At 44.0% G+C, this 22,282-nt stretch overlaps 1 protein-coding gene across 1 annotated transcript in view; it reads left to right on the top strand.

Annotated features, from left to right (window-relative positions):
* The window catches only part of LOC144688292 (uncharacterized), a 76,894-nt gene that overhangs the window by 44,037 nt on the left and 10,575 nt on the right, over positions 1 to 22,282 (top strand). The window contains exons 9-12 of the mRNA XM_078554724.1: positions 5,465 to 5,563; positions 17,728 to 17,823; positions 18,847 to 18,944; positions 21,869 to 22,006. Of these exons, the coding sequence (XP_078410850.1) occupies positions 5,465 to 5,563; positions 17,728 to 17,823; positions 18,847 to 18,944; positions 21,869 to 21,986 (411 nt within the window). The 3' untranslated portion in view covers positions 21,987 to 22,006. The remainder of the gene's footprint in view (positions 1 to 5,464; positions 5,564 to 17,727; positions 17,824 to 18,846; positions 18,945 to 21,868; positions 22,007 to 22,282) is intronic.

Genomic DNA, 22,282 nt, shown 5'->3' with positions numbered 1-22,282 from the left:
TCAAAATTTGCAGACGATAGAAAGATTGGAAACGTCAACTGTGATGAGGATAGTCTTGAACTTCAAAAGAACATAGACATGTTTGTGGATTGGGCAGACAAGTGGCAGATGAAGTTCAATGCAGAGAAGTGAGAGGTGATTAATTTTGGCAGGAAAGATATGGAGAGACAGTATGAAATAAAGGGTCAGCTTCTAAAGGAGGTGCAGGAACAGTGTATATGTACATAAGTCATTGAAGATGGCAGGGCATGTTGAGAGAACAGTTAATAAAGTATATAGTATCTTAAGTTTTATTAATAAAGGTATTGAGTACAAGAGTAAGGAGGTCATGTTGAACCTGTATAAAACACTAATTAGGCCTCATCTGGATTACTGCGTCCAGTTCTGGATGCCATACTTGAGGAAGGATGTGAAGCCATTGGAGAGAGTACAAAGGAGATTCACAAGAATGATTCCTGGGATAAAGAACTCTAACTATGAGGATAGATTGGACAGGTTGGGGCTGTTTTCCTTGGAGAAAAGAAGGCTGAGAGGAGACTTGATAGAGGTATTCAAAATCCTGAGGGATATGGACAGGGTAAATAGTGAGAAACTGTTCCCACTCGAGAGAACATCAAGAACTAGAGGGTACAGATTCAAAATAATTGGCAAAAGGAGTAAAAGTGATGTGAGGAAAACTTTTTTCACCCAGAGGGTGGTTGGAGTCTGGAATGAACTTCCTGAGAGTAGTGGAGGCAGGTTCGATCAAGGTGTTCAAAAGGGAATTGCATTGCTATCTGAAAAGAGAGGATGTGCAGGATTATGGGGATAAGGCAGGGGAGTGGGATTAGGTAAAATGCTCTTTCAGAAAGCCAGTGCAGACTTGATGGGCCAAATGGCCTCCTGCATTGTAAAGATTCTGTGATGTTTTAATGTACAAGTAAAAAGAGTACTGTTCTTTACTTCCTGAGTATTTGCAGATTAGTTCATGCTACAAGTATTGTGCTGGACTCCATTGTTTAAACGGAACTCTCCGTTAACCTGCATTTTAGATTATCCGGCATCATCCATTCCCTGTACATGCCACATGATAAATTTTACTGTTTTAGGCAGTGCTTTCCAAGTCCTAATCGCTCGTTGCTTAAAAAAGATTGCCTGTGGTTCTTTTGTCAATCAGCTTAAATCTGTGTCCTCAGTTATTACCCCTTCAGCCTTTGGAAACAGTTTCCCTTTATTGACGCTATTTAAAGCCTTTAAGATTTTAAACACCTCAATCAAATCTGCTCTGTGTTCTTGCCCTAAGAAGAAGAACACCAACTTTTGCAGTCTATCTACATAACTGTATTCCCTCATACTTGGGAACCATTCTAGTAAATCTCTTCTGCGCCCTTTCCAAAGCCTTCACTTCCTTCCTAAAGCCTGATACCCAGAATTAGACACAACATTCTCGTTTGGGCTAGATGAGTGTTTTATATACATTTAGAATAACTTGCTGGTTTTCGTACTCCATGCCTCTATTTATAAAGCCTATGATGATACAGGCTTTCTTAACTTGTTTTATTGATCTGCCCTGCCACAAATCAAAGATTTATGCGCAACTACTGTCCAGGTTCTCTCTTCTTACACCCTCTTTCAAATGAGGGAATGCTAGCATAGTTGTTATGTTATTAGATTAGTAACTGAGAGGCCTGGACTAATGATCTGGAAACAAAAGTTTAAATCCCACCAGGGCACCTGGGGAATTTAAGTTCAGTTAGTAAATAAACCTGGAATAAAAAGCTAGCATCAGTAATGGTGACTGGATTATCATAAAAATCCATCTGGCTCATCCATATCCCTCAGAGAACAAGATCTGCCGACCATACCTAGTTTGGCCTATATATGATTCTAGACCTACAGCAATGTGGTAGAGACTCTTAACTACCCTCTGAATTGGTCCAGCAAGTCATCCCGTTTAGAGTTATTGGGGATGGGTAATAAATGCCAGTAATGCCCACATCCTGTGAATGAATAAAATAATATACCATTTAGTTTAAATTGTCTCCCCTCATTCCACCAACCAAATATATCACCTTACACTTTTCCGCATTGAATTTTACCTATCATGCATCTGCTTATTCCACCAACCTGCCTATATCTTGAAATCTGTGACCATCTTCCTCACTGTTTATTACACTTTCAAGTTTTCCAAGTCATAAATTTATATCAAGAACAGCAGTGGCTCGAGGACTGAAAGCTGGGCAGCACCACTGCATATTTCCCTTAGCCAAATTTGTATCCATGCTGCTACACCCCTTTTTATGCCACGGGCTTCAGTTTTGCTAAGTTATTTTATACATAGCTTTTTTATGCAAAGACTTTTCTTTTGACATCTTTTCTGATGACAGAATATGTATTATATATTCTTGTGAAAATTTCAATTAGAGGCAACAGGTTTAAGGTGATTGGTGAAAGAAGCAAAGGCAACACTGTTCCTAAGTTCCTTTGTTTTTACACAGCGAGTGTTTAGGATCTGGAATGCACTGCCTGAGGGTGTGGTAAAGGCAGATTCAACCATGACATTCGAAAGGGAATTGGATAAGCTTCTGCAGAGAAAACAATTGCGGTGCTACAGGGAAAGGGCAGGGAAGTGGGGCGAGCTGAGTTGATTTGCACATAGCCAGCATGGACGTGACAGGCTGAATGGCCTTCTCCTGTGCTATATCTGTTCTACGATCATATACAAACAAGCGCAGGCAACTGCAGATCAATTTGTCATACTTCCATTCCATGTATTGTAATTGGAGTAAGCAGAACCAGTAACATTTGCCAACCTAGCCAAATATTTCAACACCCCTTTGTCCTTTTGTCTATGACATCTTTGGCAATCTCTTCTTTGCCTCCACCTATCATTGGCCCTCTATCCAGCTCTACCTGTCCCACTCCCCTCAACCAGCTTATATTTCATCTCATTTCTATATTTCCTTAGTTCTGATTAAGAGTCATATGGACTCGAAATGTTAACTGTGTTCCTCTCCGCAGATGCTGTCAGACCTGCTGAGTTTTTCCAGCTGTTTTTGTTAGCCAAATATTTGGTTTACTTCGTTTCAGAAGATTAGGAATATTCAGTAGGCTTTGGTTTGATGGAAAGTGGAGCTGTTGTTGACAGTTCCACCAATTACTTCTTGCTTCTCTCTCTGGTGAAAGCTGCTGACATTACTAAGTGCAAAGACATTTTGCATACATCTTACAAGCACTGCGGCCCAGATCAAACAATATGTAAAACTAGGCACAGTCCCCTCTGCACCTATCAGCTGCTGTATTCAGAGGATTGATGAATTCTCACTTTATAGCAAGTTAATCTCGCATGGGACTTCTCCCAGGTCTGCAGTTACAGTCTTGGAGGGTGGAAGTACAACAATCTCTCACTTTAAACTATTTGGAAAGGGATTTGTAAGGAATCTGAGAAATAGTGGAACGCGTGACCCTAGAAGATGATGTTTATTCAGCCAGCTTAAGCGGATGGAAAAATGTATGCCCTTCACGTGAATAAACTGTATATAGTAGCAGGGGGAACCAGCTCTTAACCTTTACTATCCATTTGATTTAGGTGTCAGTTTTAAAGTAAGGGCCAAAGTATATAAAATGTATGGAAAGATTAAACTGTTCTGCATCTTTTATTCATCAGATATTTCCAACAACCCTAAAGGGCATCCCTTGAAATTTGAATATTGCAAAACAGCTGCAGAATTTCCATTGTTAGTTTCTTACTGGTTGCTTTGGGTTCTGAGATTGTAATGGCGGTACCATTCAGAGTATATTTTACTAACTATAAAGATTGAATAATAAAAGTTTCAAGCGCAGTTGTCACCTGTGTAACATGCTGTTTCTGCAAAACAAGCAGCAGTCCTTGAATATATTAACTGTTACTATTCCCCTAGAGACTGAAAACTTTAAAAAGATATTTGAAATTCCAGTGATCAACTGTAAAGATCTCAACAAAATTTCAAGTTTTAAGGCTTTTATTGTAATAAATAAACTGAAGGCAACATTAACTAAGCACCATTTTTGTGGGCAGCTTACACTTTAAACTACACAAAAGACCCCCTATTTAACATTTGAAATGACTGAAAATCTCCCTCCATGGTTATACTTTACTTGTCCCTTAAGTGGACTCTTCATTTTCCAGGCACCAGCCCAAAGCTATTCTCCACTCCCGATGGCGTGCTTCCTTTTCCCTTTTCCAGCCGGATAACTTCTAATCCTCGCTCGCGCGCGCGCTCACTCGCGCGCGCTGTCGCTTGCTCTCTCGCTCTCACGCGCCCTCGCTCTCATGTGCTCATCCTTGAAGATCTGTCTGAGGTTCAGAGGTTTCTTAACAAACCTGCACCCAATATCACAATGTGTTTCCTCGTCCTCTCAAAGCCCATCTCTGTGGCAATATGAATCACATTGCCCTTTATCCAGGTAGAAATGCTGATTAACTATCTTCTGACCCCTGTAACTCCATTCTGTCTTGGAATTTATTAGACAGTTTAAAGCATAACCGTTTATAAAGCTTGACATTCCTCACACCTCCCTTTGAGACTTGGAGACTAACAGCCTACCCAACTTTGACACAAAAGCTCTTCCCATTGTCTACAGGTATAAACATTGTGCACCTTCTTCCCAGTAAAACAACCTGGGCCTCACTGTCCCCATAGCAACCAAGCCATCCAGGCTTCTTGTCAAGCAGTATTCAAAGCAACTCATATGACTCCCTTCACTACTCTTATTTTACCTTAAATTATACAGTTCTAAAGCATAAACTTATAAACATTGTATTTGTACCATAACATATTCTTTTTAGCAGGGTTATCTCATTATAAGTTCTGATATTTTATACGAAGCACAGTCGTTATAAGTAAGGCATTTCTTGGGAACATTTCTTAAACAAAAAATGTTATTTTACAGGTAATCCAAAAGCAAAATTTCAAATAAAAACCAAGTTCTGGAAATCCCCTGCAGGTGAAGAGAGAAACAGAGTTAACATTTTGGGTTGATAACATTAACTCTGTTTCTCTCTTCACAGATGCAGCTTGACCTGCTGAGGATTCCCAGCATTTTTCTGTTTTCATTTACTGTATAGGTATGTTCGATCCTGTTCTCCTGCCTCAAGTTTTAAAACTCTCACGATTAATCCTATATCTATGAACCTTGTTTTGTCTACACTATTTTATCTCTTCATAATTTTAAATACCTCTATTGTATTGCCCCTTAATCTGCATTGTTGAAATGAGAAAAAGGATCCAATTTTAGGTCTGTCATATGTATCTTCTCATTCTAGACAGCATCCTAATGAATTATACCCCCTCTTAAGTTCCAATAGCCTTCCTTTATGTGAGCCCAATGCTGCACACTGTACTCTATATCTTTAGATTTTAGCTGAATGTTTTGTGTGTTTGAATGTATAACTGTGAGGCTGTTGAAAATTTACAGTGACTCCTCATTTCTCTCATTATACCAGGTGATGCCTGATATCTTCATGCACCCACACTTACAAGTCTTTCCCCATCATGGACTGCGAGGCATGCAAAGCCATGTCACGATGCACAGGGGTTACCAGGTAAAGACCTTGTATTGGAGATGCATTTAATAGCAGCTAGCAGAGATGCGCAAAACATTTGCAGTCAATATTACAATAATGTGCTTCTTTAAATACAGGATTTCTCGCCCTTTCACGAAAGATCAAAATTTCTCACTCTAGAAAGAGCTCCATAATGTCCATGTGTAAAATCGGAATACAAATTTTGTCAAGAGTCTGGCCTTGTGAATTATTTATGTTATTGAATATGGTACTCTGTTTCCTCCTGAGTTGAAAAGGCAGGTTTACATCTGATGGGTTCGATATTATTTGAGGAATAAGCACTCCGGGCCTGAACTCCCTCAGAGTGGCAATCAGAGTTGAATTGCCATTCTGCTCCTACTTTTCACATTAAAAATTTTTTCATTCCTGTTTTGCCCGACCATCTGACTCAGGCTGGGCGAAAACTATGCAGGTCAGCACGTTCCCTGGGCCTCTAGTCGAGTGCTGGAGAGTCAGAGGGAAGGAGGCCACGCAGCCGTTTTAATGGCACTGGCTGCCATAATTCAGGTAGGTTTAAAGGTCCAGCCAGGGAGAAGGTAGGTTTGTCAGATAAGTGCTTAGAATTTGGGGGGGGTTGGGCACTAAGTTGGGAGAGTGGTTGGGCTGGGGTGTCGGAAACTTACTGGGGTGGGGGGGGGTGGTCTGGCGCTCAGTTGGGACGGGGGTGGTCTGGCACTTGGGGGATACGGGCGCTAGGTTAGGGAGGTGGTCAGGCTCTCGATTGGGAGGGTGAAGGGGATCAGACTTTCGGGGGGCTGGAGTTGGGGTTTTGGGCACTCTTGGGATGGGGTCAGGCACTCGGTGGGGGTAGGGGGTTGGGCACTCGCGTGGTGTCGGGCCTGGGGGGGTAGTCAAGGGTTGAGGGGAGGTACGGGGGGGGTAGTGATTGAGAGGTGGGGTGAGTCCCTGGAGGTTGGGGGGAGCCTCATATTGGAAAGAGTAGCCGGGGGGGCGGTGGGAGTGTCTTGGCGGGGTTGGGGGAGGGTAATTGGGGCTGTCCAGTGGGGTGGGTGGTAGTTAAGGGTGGATGAGAGATGAGTTGGGGATGTCTTCTGGGGGGAGGGTAGTAGTCGGGGGCGTGGGGGAGGTGGTGCAGGGGATTCCCATGGGGGAGGTATCGTGTGGGTCTGTACAACAGTTACCTAGAAGCTAAAAGTGGTTTTTATTCTTCTAACTTTTTCTGTGTAACTGTTGACTTAAGACAGTTGGAATTGTTCAAAATTTGTAAGTCACATTTTTGGATGGTTCCCAGTGCAGGGCAATTGCCCATCAGAAGTTTGCATTTCCTGGGCAATTGCTATGCAAACCTTGGAACTTCTTGAGTGGTGGGGGCAGGGCTCCCCAATGCATCCTGGGGTGCCCCCCAGTTACATTGCCCTGGAACTCAGAAGTTACAGCCCTCTATTTCCTTGAAATGTGCATGTTATAGTTTGAGCATCCATCATTGCAGAAAGCAGCTTTCTAGCTATCAATCCTGTTCCATGACAATGTGCTTTTAGGATTCACGTAGAAACATCATCATTGCTGCTTCCTTGGGTCTACATTTGCATGGTGGCACATCTATTGGAGCTACTCTGTGTAGGGTACAGATTGTTAACATCTTCGGCTACAGAATCAATAATAATGTCGTCTTTTAATTCATCTGACAGCTTTTATAAAATGTTTTCATTCAAATCTAGTGAATCTTCATTTTTAGCACAAAGAATAGATTTTGAATAATTGTCGTTGGTTTCCATTCATTACCGGAGATGGCTGTTTCTCATGTATATACAGTCATCTGTTGTGTGTTCCAGTATGGCTGTGGAGACCAATTGCAGAGCCGCATGGCTTTCCACAGTGTGGGTGACGATGAATTGTCTGATTTTGTTGGGGCTGCTGGGTCTTTCTAGCTTATCTTTTATTCTTAGCTGCCTGTATACTTTGCAGTTTGAAGGAAGCAATGCCACCACTTTAGTTCGCTCCCCAGGTAGTTCCTTCATGTGCATTTTCCTCCCGGCCTGTAGTAAGCATGCCATGCCTGTTGGGAGAGATTCCCCTTCAGCACTGAGAACAGGTGAGTAGCTGCATGAGGGAGGACTGCACATTCTTCAGGGCTTCATAGAAATTCCTCATCTCATGCTCATCAGCTTAAGCTTGAAGCTCCCTGGCTTTTTTGGCCCACCATGTGCCTTGCATCCCACACAGCTTCTGTTACAGGTTCCTTTTGCTCTTCTGGAGTGGCTTAGCAGCGGATGTATCTTAGTTTCCCAGCCATGCTACTTATGCTGCACTTTCCTCTGTAGCAGTTCTTTAATTGGTTCATTGTTTTCATCGAACAAATCTCTATGGTTTCTTTTCTGTGTTCCCAGGACATTATTGGCAGCTTTTGGGACTGTTGATTTGAAGATTGACCATGCCACTTCAACATCATCACTTTGGTTTTCTTTGGAGGATGGCTGCTCCTCAATCTGAGCCTGAGTTCACAGTGTTCTGCAGACGCCGGTTTCCACATCTATTCTTTTCACAGGATGTGGGTGTCACTGACTAGGCCAGCATTTATTGCCCATCCCTAATTTCCCTGGAGAAACCTGCTGCAGTCTCTGTGGTGCAGATTCACCCACAGTGCTGTTAGGGAGGGAGTTCCAGGATTTTAGCCCAGGAACAATGATATGTTTCCAAGTCAGGATGATGGGTGGCTTGGAGGGGAACTTGCAGGTGGTGGTGTTCCCATGCATCTGCTGCCCTTGTAGGTTGTAGAGGTAGGTTTAGCAGGTGCTTTTGAAGGAGCCTTGGTAAGTTCCTGAATTGCATCTTGTAGATGGCACACACTGCTGCCACAGTGCATTGGTGGTGGAGGGAGTGAATGTTGAAGGTGGTGGATGGGGTGCCAGTCAAGTGGCTGTTTTGTCCTGGATGGTGTCGAGCTTCTCAAGTGTTGTTGGAACTGCACTCATCAAACAAGCAGACAGTATTCCATCACACTCCTGACTTGTGCCTTGTAGATGATAGACAGGCTTTGGGGAGTCAGGAAGTGACTTATTCACTGCAGAATTCCCAGCCTCTGACCTGCTCTTGTAGCCACAGTATTTATATGGCTAGTCCAGTTCAGTTTCTGGCCAATGGGTAACCCCAGGATGTTGATAACAGGGGATTCAGCGATGGTAATGCCATTGAATGTGATGGGACGATGGTTAGATTTTCTGTTATTTGAGATGGTCATTGCCTGGCACTTGTCAGCCCAATCCTGGATATTGTCGGGTCTTGCTACATTTGAACATGGACTGCTTCTGTATCTGAGGAGTCGCGAATGGCGCTGAACATTGTGCAATCATCAGTGAACATCCCCACTTCAGACATTATGATGAAAGGAAGGTCATTATGAAGCAGCTGAAGATGGTTGGGCCTAGGACACTACCCTGAGGAACTCTTGCAGTGATGTCCTGGAGCTGAGAAGACAGACCTCCAACAACCACAACCATTTTCCTTTGTGCTAAGTATGACTCCAACCAGCTGTGAGTTTTCCCCCTGCTTGGACCAAGGCTTTAATGAGGTCAGGAGCTGAGTGGCCCTGACGAAACCCAAACTGAGCGGCAGTGAACAGGTTATTGCTGAAGTGCCTCTTGTTAGCACTGTCGACAACACCACCTTCCATCACTTTGCTGATGATCGAGAGTAGATTGATGGGGCAGTAATTGGCCGGATTGGGTTTGTCCTGCATTTTGTGGATGTGACGTACCTGGGTAAGTTTCCACATAGCCGGGTAGATGCCAGTGTTGTAGTTGTACTGGAGCAGCGAGTGAATCAAATTGGTTGAAGACTGGCATCTGTGATATTGGGGACCTCCGGAGGAGGCCAAGATGGATCATTCACCTGGCACTTCTGGCTGAAGATGATTGCAAATGCTTCAGTGTTGTCTTTTGCACTGATATGTTGGGCTCCCCTATCATTGAGGATGGGGATATCTGTGCAGCCTCCTCCTCCAGCGAGTTGTTTAATTGACCACCACCATTCATGACTGGGTGTGGCAGGACTGCAGAGCTTAGTTCTGATCTATTGGCTGTGGGATCGCTTAGCTCTGTCTATTTCATGCTGCTTCCACTGTTTGGCACGCAAGTAGTCCTGTGTTGAAGCTTCACCAGGTTGACACCTCATTTTTAGGTATGCCTAGTACTGCTCTGGCATGCCCTCCTGCACTCTTCATTGAACCAGGGTTGATCCCCTGGCTTGGTGGTAATGGTAGAGTGGGGGATATGCTGGGCCATGAGGATACAGATTATGGTTGAATAAAATTCTGCTGATGGTGAACAGCGCCTGATGCATACCCAGTCTTGAGTTGCTAGATCTGTCTGAAATCTATCCCATTTAGAGTGATGGTAGTGCCACACAAGATGGAAGGTATCTTCAATGTGAAGACAGCACATTATCTCCACAAGGACTGTACGGTGGTCACTCCTACCAATACTGTCATGGGCAGATGTACCTGTGACAGGTAGATTGGTGGGGATGTGTTCAAGTATGTTTTTTTTTTCTCTTATTGGTTCCCTCACCACCTGCCACAGACCCAGTCTAGCAGCTATGTCCTTTAGGATTTGGCCAGCTCGGTTTGTATTGATGCTACCAAGCCACTCTTGGTGATGGACATTGAAGTCCCCCACGCAGAGTACACTCTGTGCCCTTCTCACCCTCAGTGTTTCTTCCAAGTGATGTTCAACATGGCAGAGCACTGATTCATCAGCTGAGGGGTGTGGTAGGTGATAATCAGCAGGAGGTTTCTTTGCCCATATTGACCTGATGCCACTCATGGGGTCCAGAGTCAGAGTCCCAGGGCAACTCCCTCCCGACTGTATACCACTGTGCCGCCCCCTCTGCTGGATCTGTCCTGTCAGTGGGTCAGGACATACCCAGGGAAGGATGATGGTGGTGTCTGGGACATTGTCTATGTGGTCCGATTTCTGTGAGTATGACCATGTCAGGCTGTTGCTTGACTAGTCTGTGGGATAGCTCTCCCAATTTGGCACAAGCCCTCAGAAGTTAATAAGGAAATTTTGCAGGGTTGGCAGGACTGGGTTTGCCGCTGTCATTTCCAGTGCCAATGTCAATGTCAGGTGGTCCGTTCAATTTCATTCCTTTTTAGCAGTTTGATAAAACTGAGTGGCTTGCTAGGCCATTTCAGAGGACATTTAAGAGTCAACCACATTTCTGTGGGGCTGGAGTCGCATGTAAGTCATAACAGGTAATGATGGAAGTTTTCCTTCCCTGAAGGACGTTAGTGAACAGGATGGGTTTTTGTAACAATTGATTCATGGTCACTATTACCGAGGCTAGCTTTTAATTCCAGATTTATTAATTATTCCACCTGCTGCCATGGTGGGATTTGAACCCTTGTCCCCAGAGCATTAGTCTGGGCCTCGGGATTGAAAGTCTGGGCCTCTGAATTGAAAGTGTGTGACATTACCACTTGCCACTGGCTCCCCATCTAGCTTTGTTGGGGGCTAGTGTATGTTGGCTGCCTTTTCGATGATTTAGTAAATTTTGTCTTGGAACACAGCATCCTGTGGTCTGTAGAGCATTGCACTCCTCTCTTGAAAAATGTATGACCGCCAGGGTTATGTTGCTCTGCTGGATGATGATAAAGTCAATCTGAAGCCAGTGTTTAGATCTTGGATGTATCCAAGTGCTTTTGTACTTGGCCTCCTGTCAAAAGATGATATTGGTGATTGACATATTCCAGCAGGTAAAAAATCTCGTGAGAAGCATGCCAGTTACTGTTGCATTTTCCCACACCTCGCTTTCCCCAGGATATTCCAAGCCTGATAATCAGCTCCTAGTCTTGCATAGAAGCATCAGAATGAGCATGTCCTCCTGTGGAGTATTTGCAATTGCTCTGCCCAGGTCCTCGTAGAATTTGTCTTTAATATCCTCAGGATTCGTTATTGTTGGGGCGTATGCACTGATGATTGTCGCACACTTGTTCTCAAGAGGTAGGTATGCAATCATGAGGCAATTGTTTATGCCCGTAGGGTGTGTGTCCAAACTTCTTGCAATATCATACTTGATAACAAAGCTAACATCTGCCTCTTGCTCTGAATTGCTTCTCCAATAGAATGTGTAGCCTGCTGATAGCTGGCCCTTCTCTGCTAGGCAAGTTTTACCAAAAGCAGGAATGCCAATTTTGTATTACAATAGCCAGCCAGAACAGTTCTGTGCTGAGGTCGGGAGCTGTTGTCCCTTATCAAGTATGATTTGTGCAATTCAATAAACTGAGTAGAATTCCTGTTTCTATTTTTTTTGTCTCACCAATATACCATAGTGTGGGGTGAATACTAAAGGAGTGTGTTTTGGGATACAACAGGATGTGTGTGAGGGAGTTGATAAGGTGTGCACACAAGAAACACCTGTGTGTGAGTTGATGACAGTGGAGATGGATTGCACTTGGTCAGCCCCACTCTCTTGGTCTTGTACATCTGCTCCTGGTGTTGGGCAAGTCAAGATGACTGGGGATGTGGTTGACTGCAGTGGATGACTAGCAGCACCTTCTGTGTCCATGCCATTGAGCTTTACAATTGTCCTCACAACTGTGCTGCAGTGCTTTCAGTACCAGTAAGGGAAACCCATTTCCTCTGCTACAACTGTTGAGGCAGCTTCTTTTTAGCACCGAGGGTGGTGGGTAGTTGGAGATGGGCATTCTCCCTCATATGTGAGCACCAGCTGCATGTTACCTCTGATTTCATTATTCTGGTACTTAGATGGGGTTATTCATGATCTTGACTTACAGATACTGCTGGAGACAAGGTGTTTGTAAACTCTACTTATTATTGAACACAATACTATGCACAAATCAAACTTAGCATGAGGCTCTACACAGAACTGTCTCACTCCATGCTCTGTTATCACCTGACCTTATGTCACTGCTAATGTAGACTATATATTTACATATTTAACATTATCCCTTCGTACTACATCTCCTCCTCCAAGTCTCTGACTCTACTTAAGACATTATTTTCATTGTTCTACACCTTCCCCCCGCCAGCCCCCTGAAGTCTCTGCCTTCATCCCCGTTGTCCTTATCAAGCGTCAAGCTTCTTGAAATAAACATAGTGGTGATTTCACTAATCTCCCTGACTTTGTTCTCAGCTCTCTCAGGGGTTGTATAGGATTCAAATGCTGCATGTTCTCTCTTGAACTCTGTCGAGTATTTTGTAAATCACCAGAGACTATTGGTTCTCAGTTCAAGTTTTCTTTCTGATTGTATGGGTAGTTAGTCCATTCCAGTGATGGCCATTGTCTTGTGGAGATAAGTGCCTTCCCGTTCCTTCTCACTATCCCATTTTCAATCTCTACAAGATAAGGTCTCAGGTTTTGTCTTTCCCAGTACTTGGCCTTCTTGACTGATCCAGACTGATTCACCTGGTTGGAGTTCTGGTAAATCATGCACGCTATGGCAATGATTGTAGTTTCTGGTTCCATTTGCATGATGCTCATCCTCCTCTCTTACTCTCTCTCTGTCAGTTGTTTTTAGACATGAACGCATGTGGAAGAACAGAAGTTGATTCCATAGTCGCCATCCCGTCAGATTTTCTGATGGAGCAAAACCATTCTGGAGTGGTGTGGGAATGCTAACTCAACATTGAGAAATTGATATCATCATTCTTTTTCAATAAAGCTTTAACCATTTTTATGCCTCTTTCATTTCCTTGTGGGACAAATCCATAATCTTTAAGCTTCTTGAACCATTCATTCGCAAACTGTAGACCATTGTTTGAAATGCCATGTATGGCAAACATTTCTTTTAGTGAATTAATGACTGCTTCAGAGGTACCATGAAAATGTTTAACCTCAACCCAGCGTAATAATCAACAACTGTGAGGATTTGCAAGGAACATTCGGGTCACACAAGTGCCAGGCAATGACCATCTCCAACAAGAGAGAATCCAACCATATCCCCTTGACATACAATGGCATTACCATTACAGAATCGCCCACTATGAACATCCTGGGGGTTACCATTCACCAGAAATGGAACTGGACTAGCCACATAAATACTGTGGCTACAAGAGCAGGTCAGAGGCTAGGAATCCTGTGATGAGTAACTCACCTCCTGGCTCCCCAAAGCCTGTCCACCATCTACAAGGCACAAGTCAGGAGTGTGATGGGATACTCTGCACTTGCCTGGATGAGTGCAGCTCCCACAACACTCAAGAAGGTTGACACTGTCCAGGACACAGCAGCCTGTTTGATTGGCACCCCATCCACAAACAATCACTCCCTCCACCACTGACGCACAGTAGCAGCAGTGTGTACCACCTACAAGATGCACTGCAGGAACTCACCAAGGCTCCTTAAACAGCACCTTGCAAACCCACAACCACTACCACCTAGAAGGACAAGGGCAGCAAACACATGGTTACACCACCACCTGGAAGTTCCTCTCCAAGCCACTCCATCCTGACTTGGAAATATATCGCCGTTCCTTCACTGTCGCTGGATCAAAATCCTGGAACTCCCTAACAGCATTGTGGGTGTACCTACACCACATGGACTGCAGCGGTTCAAGAAGGCAGCTCAGATGGCCCAACCAGCGATGCCCACACCTAATTAATTAATTTTTAAAAAGCCTTCCTCTGGAAATCAAAGGTTCATTCCGAGACGTTTGCATGGCCTGGATGGGAATGAGGATACCATCAACGGGTCTTTTTGATCTTGACGATAGATTGAACAGATGATGCAGCTCAAAAGTATTTCCTGTGGTGATTTTGAGATCCGTGGCCACCGGACTGAATTTCACACTCTGGCATGACGCTTTGTAATGCCTGGGTGTCCCTGTTGTATTCTCTGAAGATCTCGAATTTGAGAACTGCACCAACCTCTCATAATAAATGAGAAAGTCATCCACAACAATGAGACGTCTTTGTTGCTCAAAGTATTGTTTCAGGATGAGATTGTTTGGAACATATTCTGGACATCCATTTTTGCAGAACTATCAAATTTAGCACCTTCTTCATATGCCTTTTGTGCTTGTTGGATTTCATTCATTGTTGTTGTTGGTAGGAATTTTGTAGTCAATGAGATATGTGGCTTTAAGTCATCAATGAAATTTATGTCCTCCTGTTCAGACTTCTCAATACATCTCTTTGTTGTTTGTCTTGGACATGTTCATCTATTGGTTTCTTGCTTGATGCTCGTCCTTGTGGTTCCTTCACCTGCTGTCCATGGGACATGCTCTGCCCGGTTTTCTCCAGGTTTTTACGTAGCTCTACTGGGTTTTGGGGCTCCTGCTTCTGAGTACTGGCTTCAGTCTTTTCCAGACCGTTGAATAGTTTTGGGAATTCTGTCCTGAATTCTGTTGATTTTTCTGGTCTTTCCAATTCATCAACTTTTTATAGATGAGTTGTAGATCTGTGCAAGCTTTCTGACTTACCAGTGAATATCCTTGTTTGTGGACTGCATAGAAAGTTTCTGTGATTTCTTTTCCTTTGTACTGGAGTTTAGCAATTGACATTCAGCTGAATGCCACTCAGATCGTGGAGTCTTATGATTGATGGCTGGAGGAAGTCTTGTTTTAGTAACTGTTCTGTGCCTGAAAGAATTGAAACTCCTGCTTCAATGTCTAATTTGAAGTTTGTTTTATGTCCGCTGACCTTAATATCTAATCTCCAATAGTTCCCAAGAATGGCACTTCATTATCTTTTTCTTGTTCAACTTCTAGGATGGTACGTGATTTTAGTTGTTTCTCTTTTTATTTCTGTGTTAGGAGCTTTTTACTGTGGCGTACCAATTTAAAATGGTGCTGCTCTTCCAGGAATGGTACTCTGCATTTTTGGTGGGATATTCTTTTCCCACCACAGTGAGAACACTGAATAATGGCAGCTACCATTATGGTGCTCTCTTAACTTTTTCCTTGTTTTGGTTTGGGTGCGCTGTTGCTTCTATATGTTATAAACTGCATTGTCACAGTCATTTTTCTCCACGAGATTTCTTTTTCGCCTCAAATAAACAATTGATTTTGTTTTCTGACTTCTGCCTGCCTTGCTTTCTGCACAGCCTTCGACTACAGAAAATCTGATAAAGTCTTTGCTAAGACTCCTACAACAATGCGATCCCCAATTAATTTGTCTTTCAGAGCTCCATATTGGCAATTCTCAGCTAATCGATATAAATCATTAATGAAGGAATCTACACACTCACCCAGTCTTTGGGTGCCCCTTTTGAATTTTACTCTATCTATAATGTTGTTCTTTTGAAGACTGAAATAAGTATCAAAGGCTTTGATAACTACTTCCTAAGTTGCTGTGTCTTCATTTATGCCATGTCTGACCATTATGTCACCTGCGCTGCAGCCTATGGTGTAGAGAAAGGCACTGACATGTTCCTTGCTAATCTTCTCTGCTAGTCCTGAAGCTGTTCTGTATCTGGTTAAAATGTGCAATGTCAGTTCTGCCACTCCTCAGCTTGATGCGGGTCTTCCACGTGGTTGAAGCACTCTGGTAAAGGTAGGATTTTCTCCATGGCTTCCCGTCACTGTAGCCTTTTCTGATTCCGTTGAAGATTTGCTGTCCTTGTCCTGCAGTTGTTTCTTTTGCTTCTTCCAGTTGCTGGGCTCTTCTCTTCTTGCTTCTTTCATCATGATTTCCACTCCCACCATCTGTTATTGTTGTGGGTCTTAAATGAGGTTGTTCACGATCTGGACTTATAAAGTACGGCTGGAGGCTGTTGTTAAAGGACCTTGTGTTGAACATGATACTAACTGTGTAGAACATGGATGTAGCACGAGGCGCTATTGTAGAACAATTTCACCCCATTAACATTAACCCTTTATACTACACTACCCTCATCTGGTTTGGCCTGCGAACTAGCGCAGGGTGTGGCCACTGCCATGTACAAGCAGCTATGAGGACCCACAGGGGAGAGCTGGGTGCTGAAGATCGGGTGCAATAAACTATCCAGCTATGAATTGGGATGTTCAAATAAGAGGTTGTATCAAATAATAGTGCCCAGCATTTTGCCATACTTAAATTCCAACACATAATCCACCAAGCCTCTCCCTCTCTCCCACATCAGCTCCTGCCCCTCGCCCTCCCCAGCCCCTCGCCCTCGCCTCGAGGAAACAATCTATAAACTTTGTTGCTGAGCTACTCTTCCGCTGTTTTTGTTCTACACCAACCGTTGACAGCGTTTCTCATTAAAGTATATGTGTCACAATATATAAACTAGTATATACGCAATATACAAATAAGAAGTAGATGAAGTGGGAATGAAGAACTGATGAACAATTGTATCCACTTATCTTCATTCTTAACAACTAGGGAATGGATAAACTTTTCAAGAGTGGTTTCTGCTAAGCAGCCCTTGCACTGTTTCATACCTGGAATATTACCTCATCCATTTCAATTTCAGAGCTTTGTTGCTGGCCCTAGTAAGTTCATCATGTCCAGGTAAGGTGAACAGGAGGGTCAGATGAAAATAAAATTTGTATTTACATAATGCCTTTTACAATCTCAGTATGTCCTAAATTAAGTACATTTTGAAGTGTAGTTGGTGTTGTAACATAGGAAACACAGCAGCCAATTTATGCACAGCAAGATCCCTCAAACATGTTAATGACAAGCTAAATAACTGCCTCCTGTGCTGTGTAACCATTCTATGTATCCACAACAAACAGCTGTGAGATAAATGACTAGATAACCTGTTTTAATGATTGAGGAATAAACAAAAGCCCAGACACTGGGAAGAACTTCCCCAATCTTTGAAGAGTACCTGAAATCCTTTACCTGGGAAAAAAATTTAATTTTGGCGTAATGTCTTATCTGAAAGATGGCACCTCTAACAGTAGAACACTCCCTCAGTACTGTGCTGGAGTGTCAGCATGGATAACGTACTTATGATTCAAAAGTGGAGCCTAAACCCATGCCCTGACTAAGCTAAGAGTGACACCCAATGAGCTGCAGTTAACATGTAAATTGGAGTAGACAATAACTGCACCCAACATGAAGGGATAAATGCCTAATCAATAGTTCCTGTTGTCTCGTTTCATTATTGCAATAATGTGAACAATGCAATTTATATAAATGGGTCAATAGTGATATACTGTGTACAGAGAGGCTCATCCTCATTGGACACTACAGCCTGGAGTTGTTTTGTGACCTGATCTCTTCTTTCATTTTGAGGACCTGCTGCACTTGGAGGATCAGTTTAGTGATTTAAACCATGGAGCATCGCAAAGCACCATTGAAAGATACACGTTCCTGCATAAGTATGAAAAGGTGAGGGGGTTTTTTGCAGCTAGCTTTTGCCCGCAACAATCTTCCCACTGTATCGCTTTGGGGTTTTAAGAAATATTGATTGGAAGCTGCTGGTTGTGCAAGTTAGTAGATTGGAAGCAAGCGGTGAGTAGATGGGGGCTGTGCATGTCTGCGTGACCACAGTCTCTTTCCCCAGACATGATCTTTAAATTCTTCTAAGTGTAGCATTGTTGAGATTAGTACAAGTGTCAGGCAATGACCATCTCCAACAAGAGAGAATCCAACCATCGCCCCTTGATGTTCAATGGCATTACCATCACTGAATCCCCCACTATCAACATCCTGGGGTTACCATTGACCAGAAACTGAACTGGACTAGCCATATAAATACTGTAGCTACAAGAGCAGGCCAGAGGCTAGGAATCCTGTGGCGAGTAACTCACCTCCTGACTCTCCAAACCCTGTCCACCATCTACAAGGCACAAGTCAGGAGTGTGATGGGATACTCTGCACTTGCCTGGATGAGTGCAGCTCCCACAACACTCAAGAAGCTGGACACCGTCCAGGACAAAGCAGCCCGCTTGATTGGCACCACATCCACAAACATTCACTCCCTCCACCACCGACGCACAGTAGCAGCAGTGTGTACCATCTACAAGATGCACTGCGGGAATTCACCAAGGCTCCTTCAACAGCACCTTGCAAACCCACGACCACTACCATCTAGAAGGACAAGGGTAGCAGATAGATGGGAACACCACCACCTGGAAGTTCCCCTCCAATTCAATCACCACCCTGACTTGGAAACATATCGCTGTTCCTTCACTGTCGCTGGTCAAAATCCTGGAATTCCCTTCTTAACAGCACTGTGGGTGTACCTACACCACATGGACTGCAGAAGGCAGCTCACCACCACCTTCTCAAGGGCAACTAGGGATGGGCAGTAAATGCTGGCCCAGCCAGCGAAGCCCACATCCCGTGAATGAATTTTTAAAAAATCTTATGCTCGTTTGTGCGTTTCACTCAACTGATTTCATTTTTCAGAGGACACTGGAGACCTGTGCAGAGGGGAAGGAGGCATCTGAGGTGGAAGAGAAATGCACAATCTGTCTATCACCATTGGAGGAAGGAGAAGATGTTCGGTGAGAAATCCCAGCAGAGCTCCAAGTTGTTGCTGCATCCCCCCAGCATCCATCTTGTCAAGCCCCTCAAGAACTTTATATGTTTCAATGAGATTGCCTCTCATTCTTCTAAGCCCTAGGGAATTTAGGCCTAGTCTATTCAATCTCTTTTCATAATGCCATCCTCTCATCCCAGCAATCAGTCAAGTGAGACCAAAACTGTACACACTGCTCTAGGTGTGGTCTCACTCTATATAATTGCAATAAGACTCCTTTCCTCCTATACCCCAATCCCTTTGTGTTAGAGTATCATTTTGCTTTCCTAATTGCTTGCTGTAACTGCATGTTGACTTTGTAATTTCTGTACAAGGACATCAAAGTCCCTCTTTGTGCCAACATTTTCCAGTCTCTCATCATTTAAAAAAAATTTTGCTGTTCCATTTTTCCTTCCAAAGGGGATTAACTCCACACTTCCCCACATTATAACCTGTCATGTTCTTACCCATTCACTTAACCTGTCTCTATCCTTTTACAGCCTTGTCTTTCCCCACCAAACTTATCGTCAGTAAGCCTGGAAACATTACATGGTATTCCCTCATTTAAGTCATTAACATACATTGTAAATAGCTGAGGACCAAGTGCTGATCCTTACAGTAGGCCCAGTAGTACAGCTTACCAACCTGAAAATGACACGTTTATTCCGACTGTTTTTGGTCTGTTAACTGACCTTAATCTGTGCTAATATATGAACCCAATCCTATGAGCCCTAATTTTGTGTAATAATCTCTTATCAAATGGTAGTTACAATCTCAAAAAACTTTAACTGATTTTGAAACATGATTTTCTATTCATAAATTTGAGTGGACGCTACACCATCATATTATGATTTTCCAGTGCACTGTCCCAAATAAAAGATTCTAAGATTTTCTCTCTCACTCATACAAAGCTAGTTGGCCTGTAGTTTCCTGTTTTTTCTTTCCCCCTCCTCTCTTGAACAGCAGCTTTACGTTTGCTACCTTCCAATTCATGGGGATGTTTGGAGAATTGAGAGAATTTTGTACAGTTAAAGTCAGTGCACTTATCTCTGCAGCTAACTCTGCAAACCCCAGGTTGATGACCATCAGATCCAAGGAATTTTGTCGACTTTTGGTCCCATGAATTTTTCCAATACTATTTCTTTAATAACAATATCTTCCTTTCAACATATTTACAATCTGTTTTATGTTTCTTGTTAATTTACACTCCATTTCTATTTCTCTATCAATTTCTTAGTCCTCCTTTGTTGAACTCTAAAATCCTCCCAATCCTCAGGCAACATGGAGGCTCTCTGTTTTATCTAATACTACCTTTAACTTCTATTGTCACCCACACGTTGACCATTTTTCTCATAGGATTTTAAATGCTTAAGAAAATGTATATTTATATAAAATTATCAATTAATTCTTCAGATTTTTTTATTCTTTGGAATGTGGCTGTATCTGAAATTAACCCCCCCTTCCATCTGTGCGCGCTCCCCCCTTCCGTCTGTGCGCGCTCCCCCCTTCCGTCTGTGCGCGCTCCCCCCTTCCGTCTGTGCGCGCTCCCCCCTCCGTCTGTGTGCGTGCCCCCCTCCCCCCGGTCTGGGCGCGCTCCCCCTCCCCCCGGTCTGGGCGCGCTCCCCGCCCCCCTCCCCCCAGTCTGGGCGCGCTCCCCGCCCCCCTCCCCCCCGGTCTGGGCGCGCTCCCCGCCCCCCTCCCCCCGGTCTGGGCGCGCTCCCCGCCCCCCTCCCCCCTCCCCCCGGTCTGGGCGCGCTCCCCAACCCCACTATACCTGTCTTAGATATCTGATTGACCAGAACGCAAGCCCCATGTTCGTTTAATTGGATCCCATCCCAATTAATCACTTGCCTATAGCTCCTTGGGCTCCACCTCTCCTCTGACATCACTTTTTCAGATTCTCCCCGTGTGAGAGTGGCCTCTGTTCCTGTTGTATTTACACTCATCTCCTGTTCCTCTTTCCAAATATTTTTATGCTGCAAACCCTGTGTTGCCACTAACCTTTTGACCTCAAATCCAAAAGAAGTTAGGCTACAGTGTAAAGCTTGCTTTTCGAGACATAGAATCTGTATCCTGTATTGAACCTGTATGTGTTTTTTATTCATTCATGGGATGTGGGCGTTGCTGGTTAGGTCAGCATTTATTGTCCATCCCTAATTGCCCTTGAGAAGGTGGGGGTGAGCTGCTTTCTTGGACCACTGCAGTCCGTGTGGTGTAGGTACACCCATGGTGCTGTTAGGGAAGGAGCTCCAGGATTTTGACCCAGCGACAGTGAAGGAACGGTGATATATTTCCAAGTCAGGATGGTGAGTGGCTTGGAGGGGAACTTCCAGGTGATAGTGTTCCTATGCCCTTGTCCTTCTAGGTGATAGAGGTTGTGGGTTTGCAAGGTGCCATCTAAGGAGCCTTGGTGAGCTCCTGCTGTGCAACTTGCAGATGGTACACACTGCTGCTACTGTGCGTTGGTGGTTGAGGGAGTGAATGGCACCCCATCCACAAATAATCAAGTGGGCTGCTTTGTCCTGGATGGTGTCAAGCTTCTTGAATGTTGTGGGAGTTGCACTCATCCAGGCAAGTGGGGAGTATTCCATCACACTCCTGACTTGTGCCTTGTAGATGGTGGACAGGCTTTGGGGAGTCAGGAGGTGAGTTACTCACCGCAGGATTCCTAGCCTCTGACCTGCTCTTGTAACCACAGTATTTTTATGGCTGGTCCAGTTTAGTTTCTGGCCAATGGTAACCCCCAGGAGGATTCAGTGATGGTAATGCAATTGACCGTCAAGGGGTGATCTTTACCAAAATTAATGATCAAAATCTCCCAACTTATCGCTGAGGAATTAAACTTGTGAATTGTGTCAGTGATTGTTGAGGTACTCAGCCAGCCATAACACTGTTTGTTCTTCATTGTAGGCGTCTGCCATGCATGCACCTCTTTCACCAGATTTGTGTGGACCAGTGGTTGGCCACCAGTAAGAAGTGTCCAATTTGCCGCGTGGACATTGAAGCCCAGCTTCCTGTTGACACCTAACTGCCCAGAGAGGACAGAAGGTAAAATAGTGCGATTGTTTGATTTGAAATGTTCAATTAATAGGAGCAGAAACACAACCGAGAATGTAAAAGGGCAGAATGAGGGAGATGACAGGGAGAGTAGGGCCGGGGTTGTGCAGAGTGATGGCGTAGAGTGTGGGGTGTGTTCTTTCTTGTTAAGGGATTGAACAATGAGTCCTGCAATATTCAGATGAAACTGCACAGGGTTGTTTACAATTTTGGGGAACCCTTAGGTATTCTCTTGGATACAATAGTGCTGGTCACTCCCATAACCAA

Source organism: Cetorhinus maximus, chromosome 13, assembly GCF_964194155.1.
Source record: "Cetorhinus maximus chromosome 13, sCetMax3.hap1.1, whole genome shotgun sequence".
Classification (NCBI taxonomy): Eukaryota; Metazoa; Chordata; class Chondrichthyes; order Lamniformes; family Cetorhinidae; genus Cetorhinus; species Cetorhinus maximus.
Note: the sequence above shows the minus strand (reverse complement) of the source record. Positions and strands in the feature narration are given on the sequence as shown.